The sequence below is a fragment of the Eretmochelys imbricata genome, chromosome 7 (genome assembly GCF_965152235.1).
Source record: "Eretmochelys imbricata isolate rEreImb1 chromosome 7, rEreImb1.hap1, whole genome shotgun sequence".
NCBI lineage: Eukaryota > Metazoa > Chordata > Testudines > Cheloniidae > Eretmochelys > Eretmochelys imbricata.
In genome coordinates, this window is record NC_135578.1 from 120,968,869 (window position 1) to 120,986,916 (window position 18,048).

The 18,048-nt window shown below is 49.4% G+C and overlaps 1 protein-coding gene across 1 annotated transcript in view; it reads right to left on the reverse strand.

The window, feature by feature from the left end:
• The window catches only part of PDCD11 (programmed cell death 11), a 44,123-nt gene that overhangs the window by 1,595 nt on the left and 24,480 nt on the right, over positions 1-18,048 (reverse strand). Inside the window, exons 18-35 of the mRNA XM_077823241.1 lie at positions 17,513-17,665; positions 15,807-15,922; positions 15,084-15,598; positions 14,205-14,267; positions 13,454-13,562; positions 12,646-12,735; positions 11,649-11,751; positions 10,852-11,029; positions 9,480-9,536; positions 8,373-8,495; positions 7,741-7,863; positions 6,939-7,125; positions 5,737-5,853; positions 4,568-4,711; positions 3,518-3,768; positions 2,577-2,745; positions 1,176-1,329; positions 321-486 (exon numbers count right to left, since the gene is read on the reverse strand). Of these exons, the coding sequence (XP_077679367.1) occupies positions 321-486; positions 1,176-1,329; positions 2,577-2,745; positions 3,518-3,768; positions 4,568-4,711; positions 5,737-5,853; positions 6,939-7,125; positions 7,741-7,863; positions 8,373-8,495; positions 9,480-9,536; positions 10,852-11,029; positions 11,649-11,751; positions 12,646-12,735; positions 13,454-13,562; positions 14,205-14,267; positions 15,084-15,598; positions 15,807-15,922; positions 17,513-17,665 (2,818 nt within the window). The remainder of the gene's footprint in view (positions 1-320; positions 487-1,175; positions 1,330-2,576; positions 2,746-3,517; positions 3,769-4,567; positions 4,712-5,736; positions 5,854-6,938; positions 7,126-7,740; positions 7,864-8,372; positions 8,496-9,479; positions 9,537-10,851; positions 11,030-11,648; positions 11,752-12,645; positions 12,736-13,453; positions 13,563-14,204; positions 14,268-15,083; positions 15,599-15,806; positions 15,923-17,512; positions 17,666-18,048) is intronic.

Genomic DNA, 18,048 nt, shown 5'->3' on the forward strand with positions numbered 1-18,048 from the left:
CATCCAGAAGTACTTCCCTACGTGCTGTGTAGATCTTGTAGATTTAGATTAGATTCTCTAGTTTCTGGACTCTGCATTGCTGTGAAAGCACTGTCCAAACCTGCTCATTGCGTCCCTGAAGGTCTCCCTCCTTTCCAACAAAGACGAGCCCAGACCCCTTTGCCTTCCCCATGTAACACAGATTCACTGTTGCTCTGGGATCCTCCATACTGCCCAGTACTGAAGGGTATTCACACTCCCTGCAGGGGGCGTTTTAAGCCTTGTACGTACACACAAACACACACACACGCGCGCACACCCCCTGCATCGCAAGCACTCACCTTACTTCCTTCTGGCTGCCATGTTTGATCATCATGTCTATGTAGATGGACCAGATGTCCGTGCGTTTTGGGTAGCTGCTGAGCGTGCTCTCAAAAATGGCCTTGGCATGTTCAGGGTCCCCAAAGTGGAACTCCAGCTGAGCAAACTTGGAAATCACATCCACATCTATAATGAGAAGACACCCCTCAGGGCACTGCACACACCAGCAGGGGCACCTGCCCCTCTCCATCCCCTCCCTCCACCCCCAAACACATGTAGACAACCGCCAAATATCCAAGCAAGAGGCTGGCACAGCTCCAAGGACAATGCGATCTGCAGCCAATCCTTTAGTCTCTGCTCAGAAAGAGGTTTTGGTGTGATGGGGATCTGCATCCCCAGTCTCGACTGCAGCTCACTTCCCATCTCAGCATTTTATTCAGCTTTCTCCTGGAGGGGATGTCTTGGGCGTAGATTTCTCAGGTTTCAACCCTCCAGGGCTCCCTGGAACCATGACTCAAATCCCAGCAGGGCCTACTCACAGCCCTGCCCCCTTCAGAAGCAGAACACACATGCAGAGCAGTTGACTTTGAGCAGGGGTTTTCAGACCTTAAAAAACAAGGTCCTCTCTGCTCCGTGCGAGCAGATCCCATGGCTTAGTGTGTTCCAGGAGGGTTGGCTTTGTTATCCTGACCAAAAGCCTCTCCTCCCCATCGCTCCCGGGCATCAGGAGATTTCAGACCTGTTTGCTTCTTCCCAGCTGTTAGCATGGTAGAATACCAAAGGTCAACCAAGCCACCTGAGAAGCAGGAACCCAACGAATGGGAAGGATGACACAGGTCATGGAGTGGGAGAGGAGCAAGCCTTGGGACACTTACGTTCTTTATCTGGCAGGCCCTTCAGGGCGCGTTCCAGAAGCCTGTGCGTGGCCTCCACCTGGCCCCGTTTCAGGAGGAAGGTGGCGTATTTCAACCACACTGATTTCTCCTGGCGGAAACGCTTCAGTATCGTGTTGTACAGGTCATCAGCTTGCTGGAAAGATACCAGAGTGGGATGTAGAGGTCAGTCTAACATGGGGTTGCATCACGCAGCCTCATACTAGAGCCTTGCACTTCTGGAGAGCTTTCCAGCCATGATCTTTAAGGCCTGGTCTACACTTAAAAGTTAGATCGACACAGCCACATCAGACAGGGGTGTGAAAAATCCACCCTCTCCCCCCCCCCCAAGTGCCACAGCTACACCACCCTAACCCCCCTTGTAGACACAACTATATCAGCAGAAGAATGCTTCTGTCGACATAGCTACCGTTGCTCGCTTGCTTCGTGCTCTTTCACCAATGGAAAACCCCCTTGCGTTGCTGCAGGCTGCATTACACTTCCGGGTTATGCCGGCATAGCTCTGCCGTGTATAGTCTCCAGCGCATGTTACAGAGGCGAGTGAGTATCATTAGCTCTGCCCTTTTTACAACATAGATGGGGAAACTGGAGTTCAAAGCAGTGGAGCAGCTTCCCCCAGTTCGTACAGCAACTCACGGCCAAGCTAAGAACAGAGCCCAGGTCTCCCGCCTCCCAGGCCTGTGCCTGGCCCAGCTGAGCACGCTGCCTCCCTACAAGGGTGGATTTTCACTCTGTCTGTGGCTTCTGACCACATAGGAAATAGTATCCCTGAAGCAGAGTTGACGCACTGGGCCCTTCACCTCTGCACGCTGGGAATGAGATACAGGTTTAGCGTTTAAGTGACAGTGAGTTTGGTGTTTCCCCTCTGGGTCTGTAGGATCAGTTTGGCATGCTTGTATATCACTGATAGGCCAAGCCAAGCCAAGCCAAGCCCAGGATCAGAACTGCAGGAGCAGTTGCAAGGTCAGGACGGGGATGCAATGGCACAGCTGAGGGGGAAACTTGCCTAGCACCTGCATTATGTCCAGCTCTAATCAGCGTGACTGGTCCCTCACCCTTTCAGGAGCGCCAAATTCAGAGGCCTGGAGGAAATCAAATCTTGGTAACAGACAGATCATCCTACTATGCACCACAGGGAACAGATTAACAGGCAGATGCTATGTGGGGAAGACCCAGGTAAGAAATAAACTGATGGCAAATTCCCTTGCTGCACACGCAGGCCTGCACCATAACTCCGGATGGCCCAAAGTCAGATACACCAAACTGGGGAGCAAATGCTGGGTTCGGCCAGGCACTTTCTAAGGGAAAAAAAGCTCATCTCCTGCCCTGGTGGTGAGCAGCAAGGATTCTGCTCCTCAGCACATCACGGGTCCAGGCACCCACCTGGTATTTCTCAGAGCTGGCATAGATGTCAGCCAGGTGCTGGAAGACCTTCAGGGGCTCATTGTATTGAACAGCCCTCTCAAAGACCTTCATCAGTGTCTCTTCCGTGCCATACATGTTCTCTAGGTTCAGCAGAGCTACCCACACGTTCAGCTTCTCCTGCTCCTCCCTGAAAGCAAAACGGGACATGAACTTTGTCAGAGGAACTCAAAACCCTTTATAAACAGTAGCTGAGCCCCAGCACACCGGTAAAAGGTTGGCTAAGGGATTGCATCACTGCACCATGCAAATGCGGCCCCCTCTGGGGCGGAGTGTGGTCATTGTTTTATGGTGCACAGTAATACCACACTGTGAGAGAGGAAGAATTGTGTAGCCAACTGAAACTGCCTGGAGGGTATCAAGGAGGCAGAATGTATTTACTCAGTTGAAGTAAGCCCACAGGGCCAAAGATAACACCCCTCACTCTCATGAAAAGAGCCAGAAAAGAGTATTAGGGCTCATTTAGAAGAGAACCACAGCACCACGCTGGGGCACTGGCTTGGTACGGACTGAGAAGGAAGACTGGCACCTATGGAATCATCAATTCCTCTTTCTGCAGCACCCCACTTGTTCCCTCACGTCTCCCCTCCTAGCCATGCCCAGGCTGGGCCCTGCTTAGCTTTGAGCTCTAGCTGGATCACAGCATACGATGGGCTGGCTGCCGACCAACGTAGTGTCGCTGCGGCGGTTCAGCCTGGGTCCTCCCTCAAACAAGGCAAGCTGAGAATCGCAGCCCTTGAGTACTATGGGGCTGCTGGAGCAGCACTTTCTATTCCCCACCCAGGCTGCTGGCGTCCCTACATTTCTAGGGGCAGATTAGATGTCCGTGCCAAATAATGGCAACAACGGCACGTGGACATCAAGCTGCTGCCCTCCCATGCAGGGGAGGAGAAGCATTTTACCTGAAGGAGATGGTTTTGAGGGCCCTTTCCGCCACCGCCCTGGCCTTCTCCATCTCTGTGGCTTGGAGGTGGAAGGCCATGTACTGCAGCCACAGGATGGAGCTGCTGGGATTGCTCAGCACCAAGCGGTCAAAGTCGTCCGCTGTCTGGGGCTGCCGATTGGGGTCCATCAGGGCGGCTTCGATCTTGGAGAGCTCCTTCTCCACCCTCTGCTTCTGCTGCTCCTGCTCCTTCTTCGTCCGCTTCTTCCTCTGAAGCGGGCAAGGAAAGGGGTGAGAACCAGAGACCGTGTCACTTTGGAATACTTCAGGCGCCATCTAGCACCACAAGGGAATGATGGACGGAAGATGGTCAGACGCTAAGGCATCCTGGGGGGAGTCTATTCAACAGACTGGGCCAATTTTTTAGAGAGAGAAACGAAACCAAGGGAGTTTTGGAACCCATCGGAGGCTGTGTCTCAGAAGAGCAGAGTCACAAGGGGGAAGGGATATTCGTTTCCCTTAATAAAGCACATCAAGGGACTGAGCTAATTCCCTAACTTTGCACCTCTGACTGCAGAGTTTACACTTTAACTCCACTTGCAAGTGATTTCATCCTAAATTTTTTTCCACAGCACAAGCCCATTGGTTGCTGGTGACCAGTGCAATTGCCACAGCGTAGATGTCTGCTCTGGAGAGGCCAGGGACTGGAAGGACAGGGGTGTTACAGATCAAGACTGAGGTGCATTGGCAGATCATCAGGGGATGGGTGTGGCTCAGGACTGGAAGGGCAGGGGTTGAGGTGCATGGATAGGGCTGTGAGAAGGAAACTCAGCTTGCACAGCACCCGCCCGTGCTCTCTCTCAAAGATTGTCACCTTCCTCTGGTTACGTTTATCTACACACGTTAAAAGAACGTCGTAAGAACCGATTGGTGAAGGCAGTCCCTTGGGTTAACACAGCCTTTGCCATCTGACACAAGGCTCAGCACATTACCGATACAAAGACAGTAAGTGACAAGAAGGCAAGTTACAGCAGCTCCCACGCACGCAGTGCTGTCCAGGATACTGTACCATGGACTGTGTGTCATCCTCTTCCTCGCTGTCTGAGCTCTCCTCTTTCCGATTAAATACTGGCACCTCCAGGGCATTTAAACCCTCGTCCCAAGTGAAGCCACTAGAAACCTGCAGCCTTGGAGCCTCTGCACGTTTTGTCTCCTGCTTGACAGGACAACAGAAGATGATATCGCTTGTTTTATATTCCAGGCTTCTGTTGGGAGCGGGTACAGCTGCCTGCACCCTGCCTTGCTCTAGCCTGCGCATTGTCTACCATAATGACACCTGAAATTCCCCACCACCACCGCCCCTGTCAGAATGACTTAGCCATAACAAACTGGGTCCATGGAGGGATAAACAGTGAGAAAAACAGGCTCACTGAAGAATTTCAATCGTCTTCTGGAGCAATGGGAATAAATTGTTCACACTTATATAGAAACTTTCATCCTGAACCTCCCCCCCTCAATAACGTTTTATAGAGATAGCCATCACTTCATCCACTACTAGAATGCAAGCACCTCTGGGGTGGAGCATGATGGCTGTTTGACAGCATAGCAGAGTAGAACAGGAAGTAAACATACTGTTTCTAGTTGTAACTGCAGTTAGCACCCAGATTGGATTCGGCCAGGCCACTGGAGCTAACACCCATATTCTTGTGGGAGATACCAAAATATCCAAGTGGCCAGAAAGGGGAGAGAGACTAGGAGAATCACCCACATCTCTTTTGTTTCCCTTGACGGTCTCCCTTCCCAGCACTGACCAGACCAGACCGTGCTCAGACCAGACCAGATCCCATCATCTTTATTACCCAGTTTACAAGTCCCTGCATCACCCCAAGGTGATAGCTTTTTGTGGGAAGAATGGAAAAAGTTACAGGTCTCCAGTGCTGGATTTCAGGGCTCTGGTTACAGTACACGGAGCTGCCTCCCTACAGGCCATTAGTAACCAAACTCTTAAAGAGCCACGTGCTTGCTAATTGTTGAGGTAGGTCCTTTTATGCACAGGGAGGAGGAGCTGAGAAACGGACACATCGCAATGGGCCTGAAAGCCATGTACACTGTAGCAGCTTATTCCAGGCCCCCATCTCAGTCACCCTCAAGCAGTCCTCTGCCAGTCACCCTGAACATCCCTTCGCTCATTCATATTCTCCTCTTCAGGGCTCTGGCTCTTCCTCTGTGTACCCTTACCTTGGATTTCCTTTTATTCTCCTCCTCATCTTCCTCCTCCTCCTCCCGGCAATAGACCTCAACGCCGCTGTCATCCCCGTCCGTCAGGCGACCTCGCTTTTTCCCTGGCTTCACCTCCTGCAGTGGAGGTGGTGGGGAGGGTGAGCCATTGGAAAGAGACTTTACAAGAATTCTATTTTCAAGGTCAAACATTGGCTACAGACAGAAAAAGCAGAGGCCTTGGAATAACCGTCACCGCCTTCCCCAGTCACCCAGAGACACAACGTACAACATGAGTCACAAGAGAAAAGTCATGAATGTGGCAGGCCTCAATCCACGGGGCAGATGGTCAAGTCAACTTTTACGGGCCACATTCTGGCAGGTGCTGTGCAGAGATGCCTGCCAGAAAACTTGAGATACAAGAACATAAAGCAGGGGGCCAGTGATTTTCTTCCCCAAAACACACACACTTTGGGGGGGGGAGGGTGGCCAAGAGCAGTGGTTTTCAAACTTTTTTTTCTGGTGACCCAGTTGAAGAAAATTGTTGATGCGCGCGACCCAACGGAGCTGCTGCCTGCCACTTCCGGGGCGCAGCGCGGTGTCAGAACAGGGAGGAACTAGCCTGCCTTAGCCGGGCAGCACCGTCGAACGGACTTTTAACAGCCCACTTGGTGGTGCAGACCAGCACCACCATGACCCAGTGCCTGACATGCCACGATCCAGTACTGGGCCACGATCCACAGTTTGAAAACCACTGGTCTAGAGGTGTGTATGCAATCCCCACCCTCAGTGTGGCACTCCATCCCCCTCCAGTGGTGCCTGGGCCACATATAGAGGTTGATGAGCCTGCTACATCGTTGGCTGTCAGAGGTGGATCCTTTAGCTCAGGCCACTGAGGCACAAGCTTTAAGATCCAGAGGTCCCAGGTTCAAGCCCTCTTTGTTTGCAGTCAGACACCCCCATTCATACAAAGTAATGTTGCAATTCGTGCAGCCTGATTTGGGGTTCTGTCTGTGGCAGAGGAGAGTTATGGACCATAGTTCTTTTTTCTATTCTGTAAAAACTTCATGTTAAGTTTCCATTAAAATTAGCTGAATCTTTATCACCCACAATGTCCTGCTTTGAAGATGAAGCAGACAGAAGCAAGGGGAATGCATTTCTGCCCCCCGCTCAGCACAACCACCCACCCCAATGTGGGGGACAATCTCCCTGCATGCACATACCTGTTCGCCTTCCGAGACTCTTCTTTTCTGTTTTGACTTCAGCTTCTTGAACTCCTCTCTCTTCTCCTTGCCCTTCCCCTCATCTGTGTCACAGCGTGGCAGGCCCAGTGACTCAGGCAGGATGCTTGGCTTCCCAGTGTCCTCAGGGAGGAGAGAGAGCTCAACATGGCTCTCTCTATTATTTACACTGCAGCATGTTTCCAGGGGGAAGAGAACAGAAAACCAGGAATATTCCAATTGCTGTGAATGCCAGAAATTGGAAGGGACCTCCAGAGTCACTGAGTTCAGTCTCTTGCTATTGCAGGTAACCCTTGTAACAGGGGCCCGTCTCCACCCCCATCCTCTTCCCTGCAGAAATTGCACAGATTCCACCGGCTGTGCTCTTAGTGACACTTTATTTCGATTCCCCTTCACCAATATAACCACAGTCCCCCATGCTCCCACCTACTTACAATATTTGCTGAGCTTTTAGCCCTCTCAGCAGGACCTGAGGGGACAGAGATCTCCCTACTCCGAGGCCTCTGTCTGACTGGACCCAGCTAGCCCTGTCCTCCCTCTCTCTCTCCCTGCAATTACTTCCTGGGCCTTCTTTACCAGCTCCGGGCTAATAAGGCCAAATGAATGTTTACCCCACCCAGCCCAGAGAATTACCCCCAATCAGCCTCTGCAGCCCTGGGGCCGGAGAAGTTCTGTGCCCCCTGATGATTATTGGGGTGCCCCTGCTTGCCCCTTGTCACCTTTTCTTCTGCTCCTCCCCATTGTTCCCTCAATCTGCCAGCTCACTGGGGGGCCTCCCACCTACCTGAGGACCTTGGCAGTGAGGAACTTCCCCTCCGGCACGTACTGCTCATACAAAGATTGTTTCGGTATGAAGAAGGGGACGACTTTGTGGAATTGGACTCGGCCCACAACTGAGCTAGACAAACTGAAAAGAAAGAATCAGAATCACACGTCTACAGCTTCACCTTAACGGCAGCTATATTACGGGGCCTGGTGCACGTCACCTAACCACCATCATTACAGGCAGCCTCCAACCCTGGCGAGACAAAGAAGCAGAACAGCAGGGAGTCCAGCAGGTCAGCCTGGAGGGACATTGGCAGAGCCAGAAGGGCAGGATGGGAACAGCAGGGGATGTTGCAGGTTGAGATTGAACAACACTGGGGGCACTGTTTATAGGACGCTGGAACAGCGCCTGCCTGCCCTACGACCAGCTGCCTATTAGATAGTAGGGCATTTTTCACATAAACGTCACAAGCTTACAAAAAACACCAACATTCTGACTTACAGAATGAAATTCACTTGGGAAAGTGGCATTACATTGTCAGAGACGCTGCAGAATTTTGAATTCTAGGGCTATTAACACAAAACAAGCATGCACACATGGACCTCGGGTCTACACAGCCCACTGTACTTGTCTCGCCGCGTGCTACTCACCCACAAAACACGCCTGACTGCTTGACAGATCTGACATAGCCTCTGACCAGCTGGCCTTCCCGAACATCCTCAACACATGTAATTTCAGGATCTTCCACTTTGTTTTTGCTCTTTGGATTTGTCCTAGAAGAAAGAGGGGGAAGGAGGAAAATCCTCACTGCAACTGAATGTTTTATACTCTGCTGGGTCCTGAAAAAAATCAACCCAAACTGGAGACTGGAAAGCAATGAACCCTTTACGGAGTGTGAAGGACCAAGAACATCCTTGTTTCTCCTCCCATTTATTGAAATGCGCTGTCTGCATCTTCTTCCAGCTACAGAAGGTAAGCAGCACGATACAGCGATCCAGGTCGCTGTACTGAGGATTTGTGGCTAACCCCTTGGCCTGTTACACTTTTGAGATAGTGCCAGAAAAAGGGGCAAAGGCACTGATTGAGGCTGTATGAAAATTTGGGGTTTGTGTCCTCCTGCCCCAAAGAGGCTTTAACCCAGCCTCCCATCACTTGCATTCATGTGTCCAGCAACCCGATCTGTGGTCACAATCGGATACATTGATGCCATCATCCGTGTGTGCAATGCACGACTGGCACAAAGTGAGAAGAATCAAGCTCTTCATCTGCCATTTCTTCTGAAAAGTAAAATGTTCATCTGCATTTTTTGAGGTTAAATGTTTATGCTGCCAATTCCACCATGGGAAACTATTTGTTTTTTTTTTTAAACTAGGTCTAAATAAGTTCACTGGAGGAAAGGTAAATACACAGAACACATATCCAAATGAAGCTGTGTGGACAGACCTAGAAGAGCAGTGAAACTCAGCCAGACCTATAATGCTCATAAATAAAATGTGTGAATGTGTGTATTCACAACCAGACATCTTCACATTCTCCCGGACACGGGAAACCCTCTAAGCAGAATGAACAAGCAGCATCCAAAGCTATCTTCATCCCTTACAAAGTCTGGGATATCAGGCTAATTATGTAATCTGAACACATGCATTGGGCTGGCCCAGTAAATGTGGGTTTCAGGGTGGGTAAAAAACTAAACACCAAGTTTCACTGCACTTTTTACCACTCTCAGGAGATCTACAGTCCAATGCAAAGGCACCTACCTGGATTGCCGGAGAGATATTTCTATTTTGTTGTCTTCATTGGATAGGACACAACACCTGGAGATGTGGGAGAGGCACAAAAATGGGAAACCTTTGAGCAGATTAAAAAAAAGGCACACACAGAGGAAGCAGAGAAATTCTTCATACAGCAGCATTAAACGTAGAAGGTGCACTAAGAACCCAGAACTCTGAAACACTTACAGTCTACCGCAGACCAATGAGATACAATGATTTAGGAGATCAGCTGAGAAGGTTTCGTGAAAGAAAACAACCTACCGACCTACACCATAGTATCTGAGCATCTCACAATCCTGAATGCTCACAACACCCCTGTGAGGAAGGGAAGTCACATTAGAGGTGGGGAATTCGGTCACAGACACACCATGGCCCAGATTTAGATATTTAGGAGTATAAATCCTATTGACTGTCAATGGGATTTTGGCTCCTAAGTGCTTACATTTCCTTTGGAAAATAAGACAGGCTCCTAAATCAGTTAGGCATAGCAACACAGAGCACAGCAGCACCTAAATACCTTTTAATATCTGGGTGTAAGCAATTATTCCCTCTAATTTTTCTCAGGTATGTGTGGAATGAATTTTGTTATGTGCACCAATATGGAGGTGATGTGTGGTGGGGGTGGGGCCGAGAGGTTTGGAGTGTGGGAGGGGGCTCAGGGCTGGGGCAGAGGGTTGGGGTGCTGGGTGGGAGGTGAGGGGGGAAATGAAGGCTCCGGCTGGGGGTGTGGGCCCTGGGGTGGGGCCAGGGATGAGGTTGGGGGTGAGTTTGGGGTGCAGACTGCCCTGGGGTGAAGGGGGGGGGAAGAGAGAGAACTCCCCACAGCAGCACTTGGGTTGGGGGGGGAGAGGCGCCTCTCCCGGGCCGCGGCAGCTCCGGGGCTGGGGCCGAGGTAGAGGTGCCTCTCCCTGCTGAAGCCCTGAGCACCTGTGCGGCCCTTGATACGCCTAGAGGGAACTTAGGGTGTAAGTGATTTGTCTAACATCCTTGGAATTAAAAGCAGGTCTCCCAAGTCCGAAACGAGCATGCTAAGCACTGCAACACCCTTCTTTAAGAAATGGGTTCTGAAAAGGGGACTGAAGGAAGCGAGCACACAGGAAGTGAGCAGCTGCCCCAAGCAGATACAAATGTAAGGTTACAACCTTCTCCCCTAGAGGAGCCAAAGAGCTATATGTCCTCTAACTCTTTACAATTTTCCCCGGAAGGGGTAACACTCCGGCTGGAATGCAAGGAAAACCCCTCAGTGCTGCTGCTAAACCAAACCACTGGTGAATCTCATCACTGCTGAAGGATTTTCCCAGGCCCCCCCACTTGAGGAGGCAACAAGAGACTTCAGGAGACTAGGAGAATCTCTGACCTGACAAGCTTCCCGATGCTGAAGTTCTCTAGCGGCTGCTCAGCGTATGAATCACTCAGGTGAAAGATACTGGCTTTGCCGGTCTTTCCGAAGGGAAGTGCAATGGTGAGGCAGACGTGTGGAGTCACCTTTGTTACGGTGCCCAGGGTGATGGTTCCTTCCGCCAGCGAGTGGACTCCTGCCAAGAGCACGAGGATTTCAGAGGGGTTATTTCAGCCAGACCGCACAAAGGGTGAAGATATTCCAAGATTGAACACTTGGGGTAAGGGAATCAAGTGGACAGAAAGGAGGTATGGCGTTACTTCCCCGGTCACCTACCATCCCCACAGTCTTTTGGCCACATGGGGCCTGCGCGGCTCTCTCAGTTCACAATCCCTTTTGTAACGACGATGCCACGTTCAACCATTCACAATCCTTCCTCCCAGATATGACCCTGAACCCATTATACCCGGACCCATAGTAATTGATGAACAGCTTGTGTGACACCTGATGGAGACCAGTCAGAAACCAAGTTGCTTCAGAAGAGAGCAGAGATGAGGACCCTGCCTGACACACCTAGAAGGAGAACTGATGCTTTAGTCTAAAGGCTTGAACCTCTACGTACCGGCTGAGTCTGAAAACCAAAGCACCTTGAACTCTGGATCCAGATTCAGGGTGTTAGTTCAGGAGAGAGAGAGAAAGGCTCTGTCTTGCAGCATTCTGATCCCATGGTTTCAGTCCAGGACCGTTTCTAGTCGCTGAGCTGATGGAGGAACCCTAACAGGAAGGGTGCTGCAGTTAACGAGGCTTTACCGTACCTGTAAGTGACAGGCAGAGGTTGGTCTCAGAGGCATCTGTGCCAGTCACTGTTGCAGACAAAGCTTGGCCATTCTTGAAGCTCTTTTCTGGATGCTTTAAGACCTGGGGGGGAGAGAGACTTCCACTCATCACCAGGGACTTCAGCCACTCATTTTGATTTTAACCAAGGTAATCTCAGGACATTTCGAGATCTATATTTGGCATTATAGGCATCTTCTGTGCATCTATTAAACCCTGATAAAGAAATGTCACTGTGACGCTGGATAAATCTAGCAGTAAACAGCATTTCTTACTGCTCATGTGTTAGGGAAGCAGCCTGGCCCCATGGAAAAAACAAACAAACACTGGACTGGGATTCAAGAGACTTTGGGTCTATTTCCAACTCTGCCACTGGCTTGCTGGGTGATTTGGGTAGTCATGTGCCACCCTGTGGCTCAGTTTCCCCATCTGTAAAATGGGGATAATGATGCCAACATGCTTTGAGATCTACTGCTGAAAAACGGTATGTAAGAGCTAGGTATTATTATACTAATTATCTTGTTGTCAATATAAAAAAAGCAACTCGAAAGAGACAGAGGTTGCACAGTGAGTGAGTCTACAAGGTGGCGGGGGTGGGAGGGAGGGGAAGGGTAAAAGGACTTGGCAAGGAACCGATTTCCAAATATTCCTATTAAGAGGCAAATAGATCTGATTTGTTCTGCTAACGATCTGGCATTTGATTCGAAACCTCTGCAGTTCCCCTTTGAAAAGAAAAACAACTAATGATGTTCACAATCTAACGTTTCTCTAAAAATAACCAAGTCAACAATACTCATTATGGAGTAGCTGAAAGAGGCTGAAAGAGGAAGAGCAGCCCCAGCCCCAGCCACAACACAGGATCAGGAAGCAAAGAGGAACCAAAAGGTTGGAGGCTGCTTGAGACACTTTTGTCTTTGGGTGCTCGCAGCCTCGTGTGTGCAAAACCTTCATGCATGTGATTCTCTGGCGAGGACTTACCTTGGGGTTAAGGGAAAGCAGAAGCTGGGGAACTCTTCCTCGAATCTCAGGGGTGATCTCCACCTCCAGCCAAGTCTTGGTGGTGTTGTACTGAGAGGGGACCAACCAGACATAGAAGAGAAGGTTAGACTTACAAGAAGCTTCATGGCTTCATTGGAGAGAAAATTCACAGATCGAGTCCAGAAGGGCCCAATTATGATCATGTAGCCGGATCTCCTGCATAACACAAGCCAGAAAACCTCCCCCAGCATTTCCAGTCCGAATTCCAATCGCTTATTGATTAGGACTCAGACAGGAGAGGTGCTTCTTTGTGCTCTCAGAGGAGAGGACGAGTCTCCCCAAAGAGGGGAAACAGCATTGGAATTCTCTGCAGATAGAGATACTAACAGAGGGGTCTTTTGGGTGGGAGGGAATCACGAATTGGCCCCAATGATATCTTGCTGCTATGGGGTCTGCTGCTACACTGCAGTGATTCTCACACAAAGGCTCAGGAGTTCCAGCATCTGGCATATTTGGAATTGGGGGAGTTTTCCCCCAAAAGGACCTTCTGCTGGAGCACGGGGGGGCGGCAGGGGGAACACTGCACTGGGGACAAACAGGCTGTGATACCAACCCATCTCCTTAGCTCTGGAGTTATTCTGCTCCTTCCTATTTCCTTCTGTCGTCAAGACTAGGGCTGGATTTTGGATGCACCGATCAGCATTTTACTGGCACGTTTGAATTTTTCAGACTATGGGCTGGAACCAGGCCTGACATTTTGACACTTGGTCCTTTCCCAGCATTTATTTTGGAAGCCTCCGAATCTCACCTTCTTCACAAAGCAGGTCACCGTCTGCCCAGCTTTGTAGGGCCTGAGCCGTTCACTGGGATTGTCTCCTTCGGGGCTCAGAGCTGTGCCACCATCCCCCTTCAGATCACTGTTCAGAAAGCCAAGAGACAGAAGCAGATGGAAAAAAATTACAGTCCCAGGGTCCCAGCTCCAAGCAGTGCATGGACGCGTTGTGGATCCAGGAGACTGTTTATGATGATGAAATATCCCCTGGGCAGCATCCCTGTAAAGTTCATCCCCACTCTTTCCCCCAAGCTTTCTTCCCTTTATTCTGCACAGTGCAGGAACTCCCACAATTTAAAGCAAGTCTCCCCAATGCAGAGAGAACCACTAGGGTGTGGTTTGAGCCATGTCCCATGCTAGGCAGCTCAAGGGTGTGTTAGTGGAACAGTCGGTGCTTTAACTTGTAGTGGCCAGAACAGAGGAGGAAAGAAGAAAGGAGCGATATGCTTATGTGTCCTGTTGTCTCGCGGATTCCTGGCTCCTGGCCTGTTCCTCGTATCCTCTGTAGGCTGGAGGGCAAGGGAGCCTCTGCAGGGCAGAGCTCCGTGGCACACAGGAGTTGTGGATCCCAAATGCTGCCACCTTTCTCCCTTCCCCAGCGGAACACCGCTTCCCCAGCAACAGCTGACGGGGTGGAATTTGGCACTTGGCACTTTCCATCTTCACGGCACTTTACAAACATCAAACCAGGTGGGCAGGAGGCTAGTACAGAATCTGCGGCTCTTACCTGGGTCGAATGCTGAGCTCTGGAATGGACTGAGTGAAGTGTGGATGGGTGATGGGCAAATACCTGCAACAGAGGAAACCATTCAATTCCTTCTGTCTCCACAGCACACTGCAACGAGGCTTTCCCGGCCCGTTACCCGCACAGCACAAAGCCAAGCACTCTTAAAACTAACAGCTTCCCAGTTCTGGTGCTCAGCCTTTGCCACACTCCCACCCACTCCAAAATGAGACACTGCTAGGGCACCATCCTCGGTGCTGGCTCTGTAACAGAGCCACTGCCGGACCGGTCTGGGCAGCAAACCCTGGGCAGATTAGCTCTGCCTCCCAAAGCAGAGTAATCCTCTTTCTCTGCCTACATTTGAGGAGCCTCCTTCCTCGCACTGGGATGCTGACACGCGATCATCTGTGAGATGACCAGCTGCGTTAGGCACTCAAGAGTGGGGTTTTTGGATAAACCTAAGGGAATAATGTGCCAAAATTCCATTGAACTTAGATTGGAGTTGGAAGTTTCGTTACCTCTGAAGTCAGACCCTTAACTTTCACTCAGGACTAGCTCCTGCTCCACTGGAAGTCAACAGGAGCTTTGACTAAGGCAGACCCCAGACTCCTCTCTACCTGTGATCTAAGACAGGGATAGAATGCCCATCTGCAGTGATGCAAGTATAATGTGCTAGCCACCACAGTAGTGAACCACACCCCCGCAAGCCGGGGCATGGAACATGGCAGGGGAAGATTCCCTTAGGGCCTCATCTCCTCCAGCAGGCATAGCTGGAATACAAAATGCCTGGACAATACAGAGGAAGAGACCTGGTTAATCTGAACTAAATTACTACTCCACTGCCAGCTTCCCCTGGAAGTGACACAGAAGCTCTTTTTCTACCTGTGAGTCTTCACATCTCTGCCTCCAATGACCCGGGCTGTCACCTTCTGCCCAGCTTTCAGCCTGGATGTTGGAAAGGTGCCTATGGGGACTTCATCCAGGATCTGGGACGTGTGGATGGAGCCCGTTAGCTTGTCATCAATGGCAACTGTCACGTAGGTAGGTCTGACGGACTTCACAGTTCCCTTGACCACATCTCCTAAGCACAGGGAGTGTTTCACTGCAGCCAAGCCTTCCTCTACGGTCTCTGACTCTTTCCGGGACCTTATAAAAGCCCTTTTCTTTGCTGGGCCTTGCACTGCTAACAGGATGCCATGGTCACCTGTCAGCACGGTTTTTAAGGTTACAGAGACAACCTGTCCCACCTTCAGCTTCTCAGAGTCAAAACGGAACGTGTCATTGAAGTGAGAGGCCACAGGAATGGCAGTCAGCTGACCTGTCTCCACCAACGAGGCAATGGCAAACTCTTCTGCTACATGCTGCACGACAGCAGGCTGCTGGGAGTTTTCCTTTAGCTGTCAAACAGAGACTGGTGGTGACTTATCAGCAGGAACTCTGGATTCCAAGCTAAGACATTCTTGCCCCTTCTCCCCGCCCACCGCCACTTTGTGTGAAACATTTCACACCTGAGCATTATTTAAAATCCATTAACCAGGTAAATGCATACCTGGCACAGGGACAGAAACACACGAGACCTAATAAGAGAACACAAGCCAGACGTACCCCTTTGGCTTTTGTGTGCAACAGCTCTTCTCGAAGGGAGACGTGAACCGCTGATTTGAGGGCATCAACATGAAGAACCAAGACTCTTGCTTTTTGACCAGCAACCAAGCTCTTGTCTATAAAAACAAGAAGATTAACTGCTGACAGCCCGAAAGGATTTCTACCAGTCTTGACCCTGTGTGACAAAGCCAAGGGCAGCACGCTCAAGGGCAATCTGAGCTCCTAATGCTACCATGCTAATACTAAAACTGTTTCACAGTCCAGAGGACCCATTCACAATATGGTTACTACTAGCAGCCAAATGTGCGGTAGCTCATTTAAAAAAAAAAAAAAAAAGAATTGATCCATATTTTTTCTCCAAGCCACTAATGTTGGGGGAGTGTTATCCTTTCACTGGGAAAAAAACAAAAACCACAGCCAACCTTACAGCAGGATCAAGTCAATTTTACAATCAATCAATCAATCAATAAAACCTACCTTGTATATAGAACTGTTCATCAGGAGATTTCAAAAGTCCTTTACAAAGGAGGTCAGTACTATTACCCCCATTTTAGAGAGGGGGAAACTGAGGCACAGAGCAGGGAAATGACCTGTCCAAAGTCACCCAGCAGGCCAGTGGCATAACTGGGAATAGCACTCAGGTCCCTCAAATCCCAGGCCACCACTCCTTCCACTAGGCCACACTGGCTGGTATATGTCTGGTTGTCATTATTTCAAATTTGAACAAAATAAATACCCAGATTAAAAGGTTGTAACTAAACACAAATGGCAGGTTTCAGAGTAACAGCCGTGTTAGTCTGTCTTTGCAAAAAGAAAAGGAGGACTTGTGGCACCTTAGAGACTAACCAATTTATTTGAGCATGAGCTTTCGTGAGCTACAGCTCACTTCTGTAGCTCACGAAAGCTCACTTCTGTAGCTCACGAAAGCTCACTTCTGTAGCTCACGAAAGCTCATGCTCAAATAAATTGGTTAGTCTCTAAGGTGCCACAAGTCCTCCTTTTCTTTAAACACAAATGGGTCTTTTAAAAGGCAACAAATGCAGGTTTGAGTAAAATTTGTTGATACTTGCATGGAAACGTTGTATATGGGGTGTGTACGTAGACACGCTCATGGGTGCGTGCACACACACACTTCATATGTGTTAGTAATGATAAAACGAAGTTAAAAACAGTTCTGAATGCCTAGGATAATTTTCAGTTCTGCTTAAAAAAATGACACTTTTCTGGGCTATTATTTGAACTACAATGTATTTGAAATTGCAGTTTTGCTTAATAAAGTTCCTTGAATCAAGAGAAAAATTATGCAGCAACTGAGCATATTCCAGCTCCTAGAGGAGGAAGGGAAAAAACTAAAAACTGTTCATTAATACTTTATCCTTCTATAGCACCTTTCATCTGAGGAGCTCAAAACACTAATTAAGCCTCACAGAAACCCGGTGAGGTAGGGGGGCATTTTGCTGATAGGGACAACAGAGTCACAGACAGGTTTAATCATGCCCCAAACCATGCTCTGGATCAGTGGCAGAGCTAGAAACAGAAACTCAGGAGCCCACGCCTGCACTATCCCATGCTCATGAATAAGTAACACTCCTCACTGTTTCATCAGCAATTTATTTCATTCCAGACAAAGCAGTTTGAGAGCATTGTGTATCCTACCCAGTGACGATGAAACACAAAGAAATAAGACCATAAAAGAAATTCCCAACCTCCAACATGATAGCGAGTGGCTGTTACGGTCAGCCCAGCAACACAGCTGCCGTTGAAGAATGCTGAGCCATCCCCCTGCACTTCCTGAACGACCAGCTCAAGTTTCTGCCCAGGTATCAATCCACAGAGGTTTTGGGCCACCTTGGAATGATCTAAACCGACAGAATGGGAAAAGGTAGAGAGAGTTAATTTTATTTCCACTGGATCTTTCGCAGAAGCAAAGAAGCGGGATTCACCTTTGCTTAATATGAGTTTTTATGCCCCTCTTTAAAAAAAAAAAAAAAAAAGAGAATCAGATAGTTTAGACCCCCCAACACACAAAGAAATAGTATTAAAATTTAATCCCAATAGAAACACTTACGAAAAGCTAAAAATTTAAAACCACACCGCCGATCACTAGAGATATTTAATGTCCCAGGGCTGTTAACCTATGACTAAACAGGCCTGTCTGGAGGGATAGCATATAACTTTAATGCAGCCCAATTCAGGTCTCTTCCAATTATCATCTAATTCCCTCTTTCTGCATTTCTAGTCT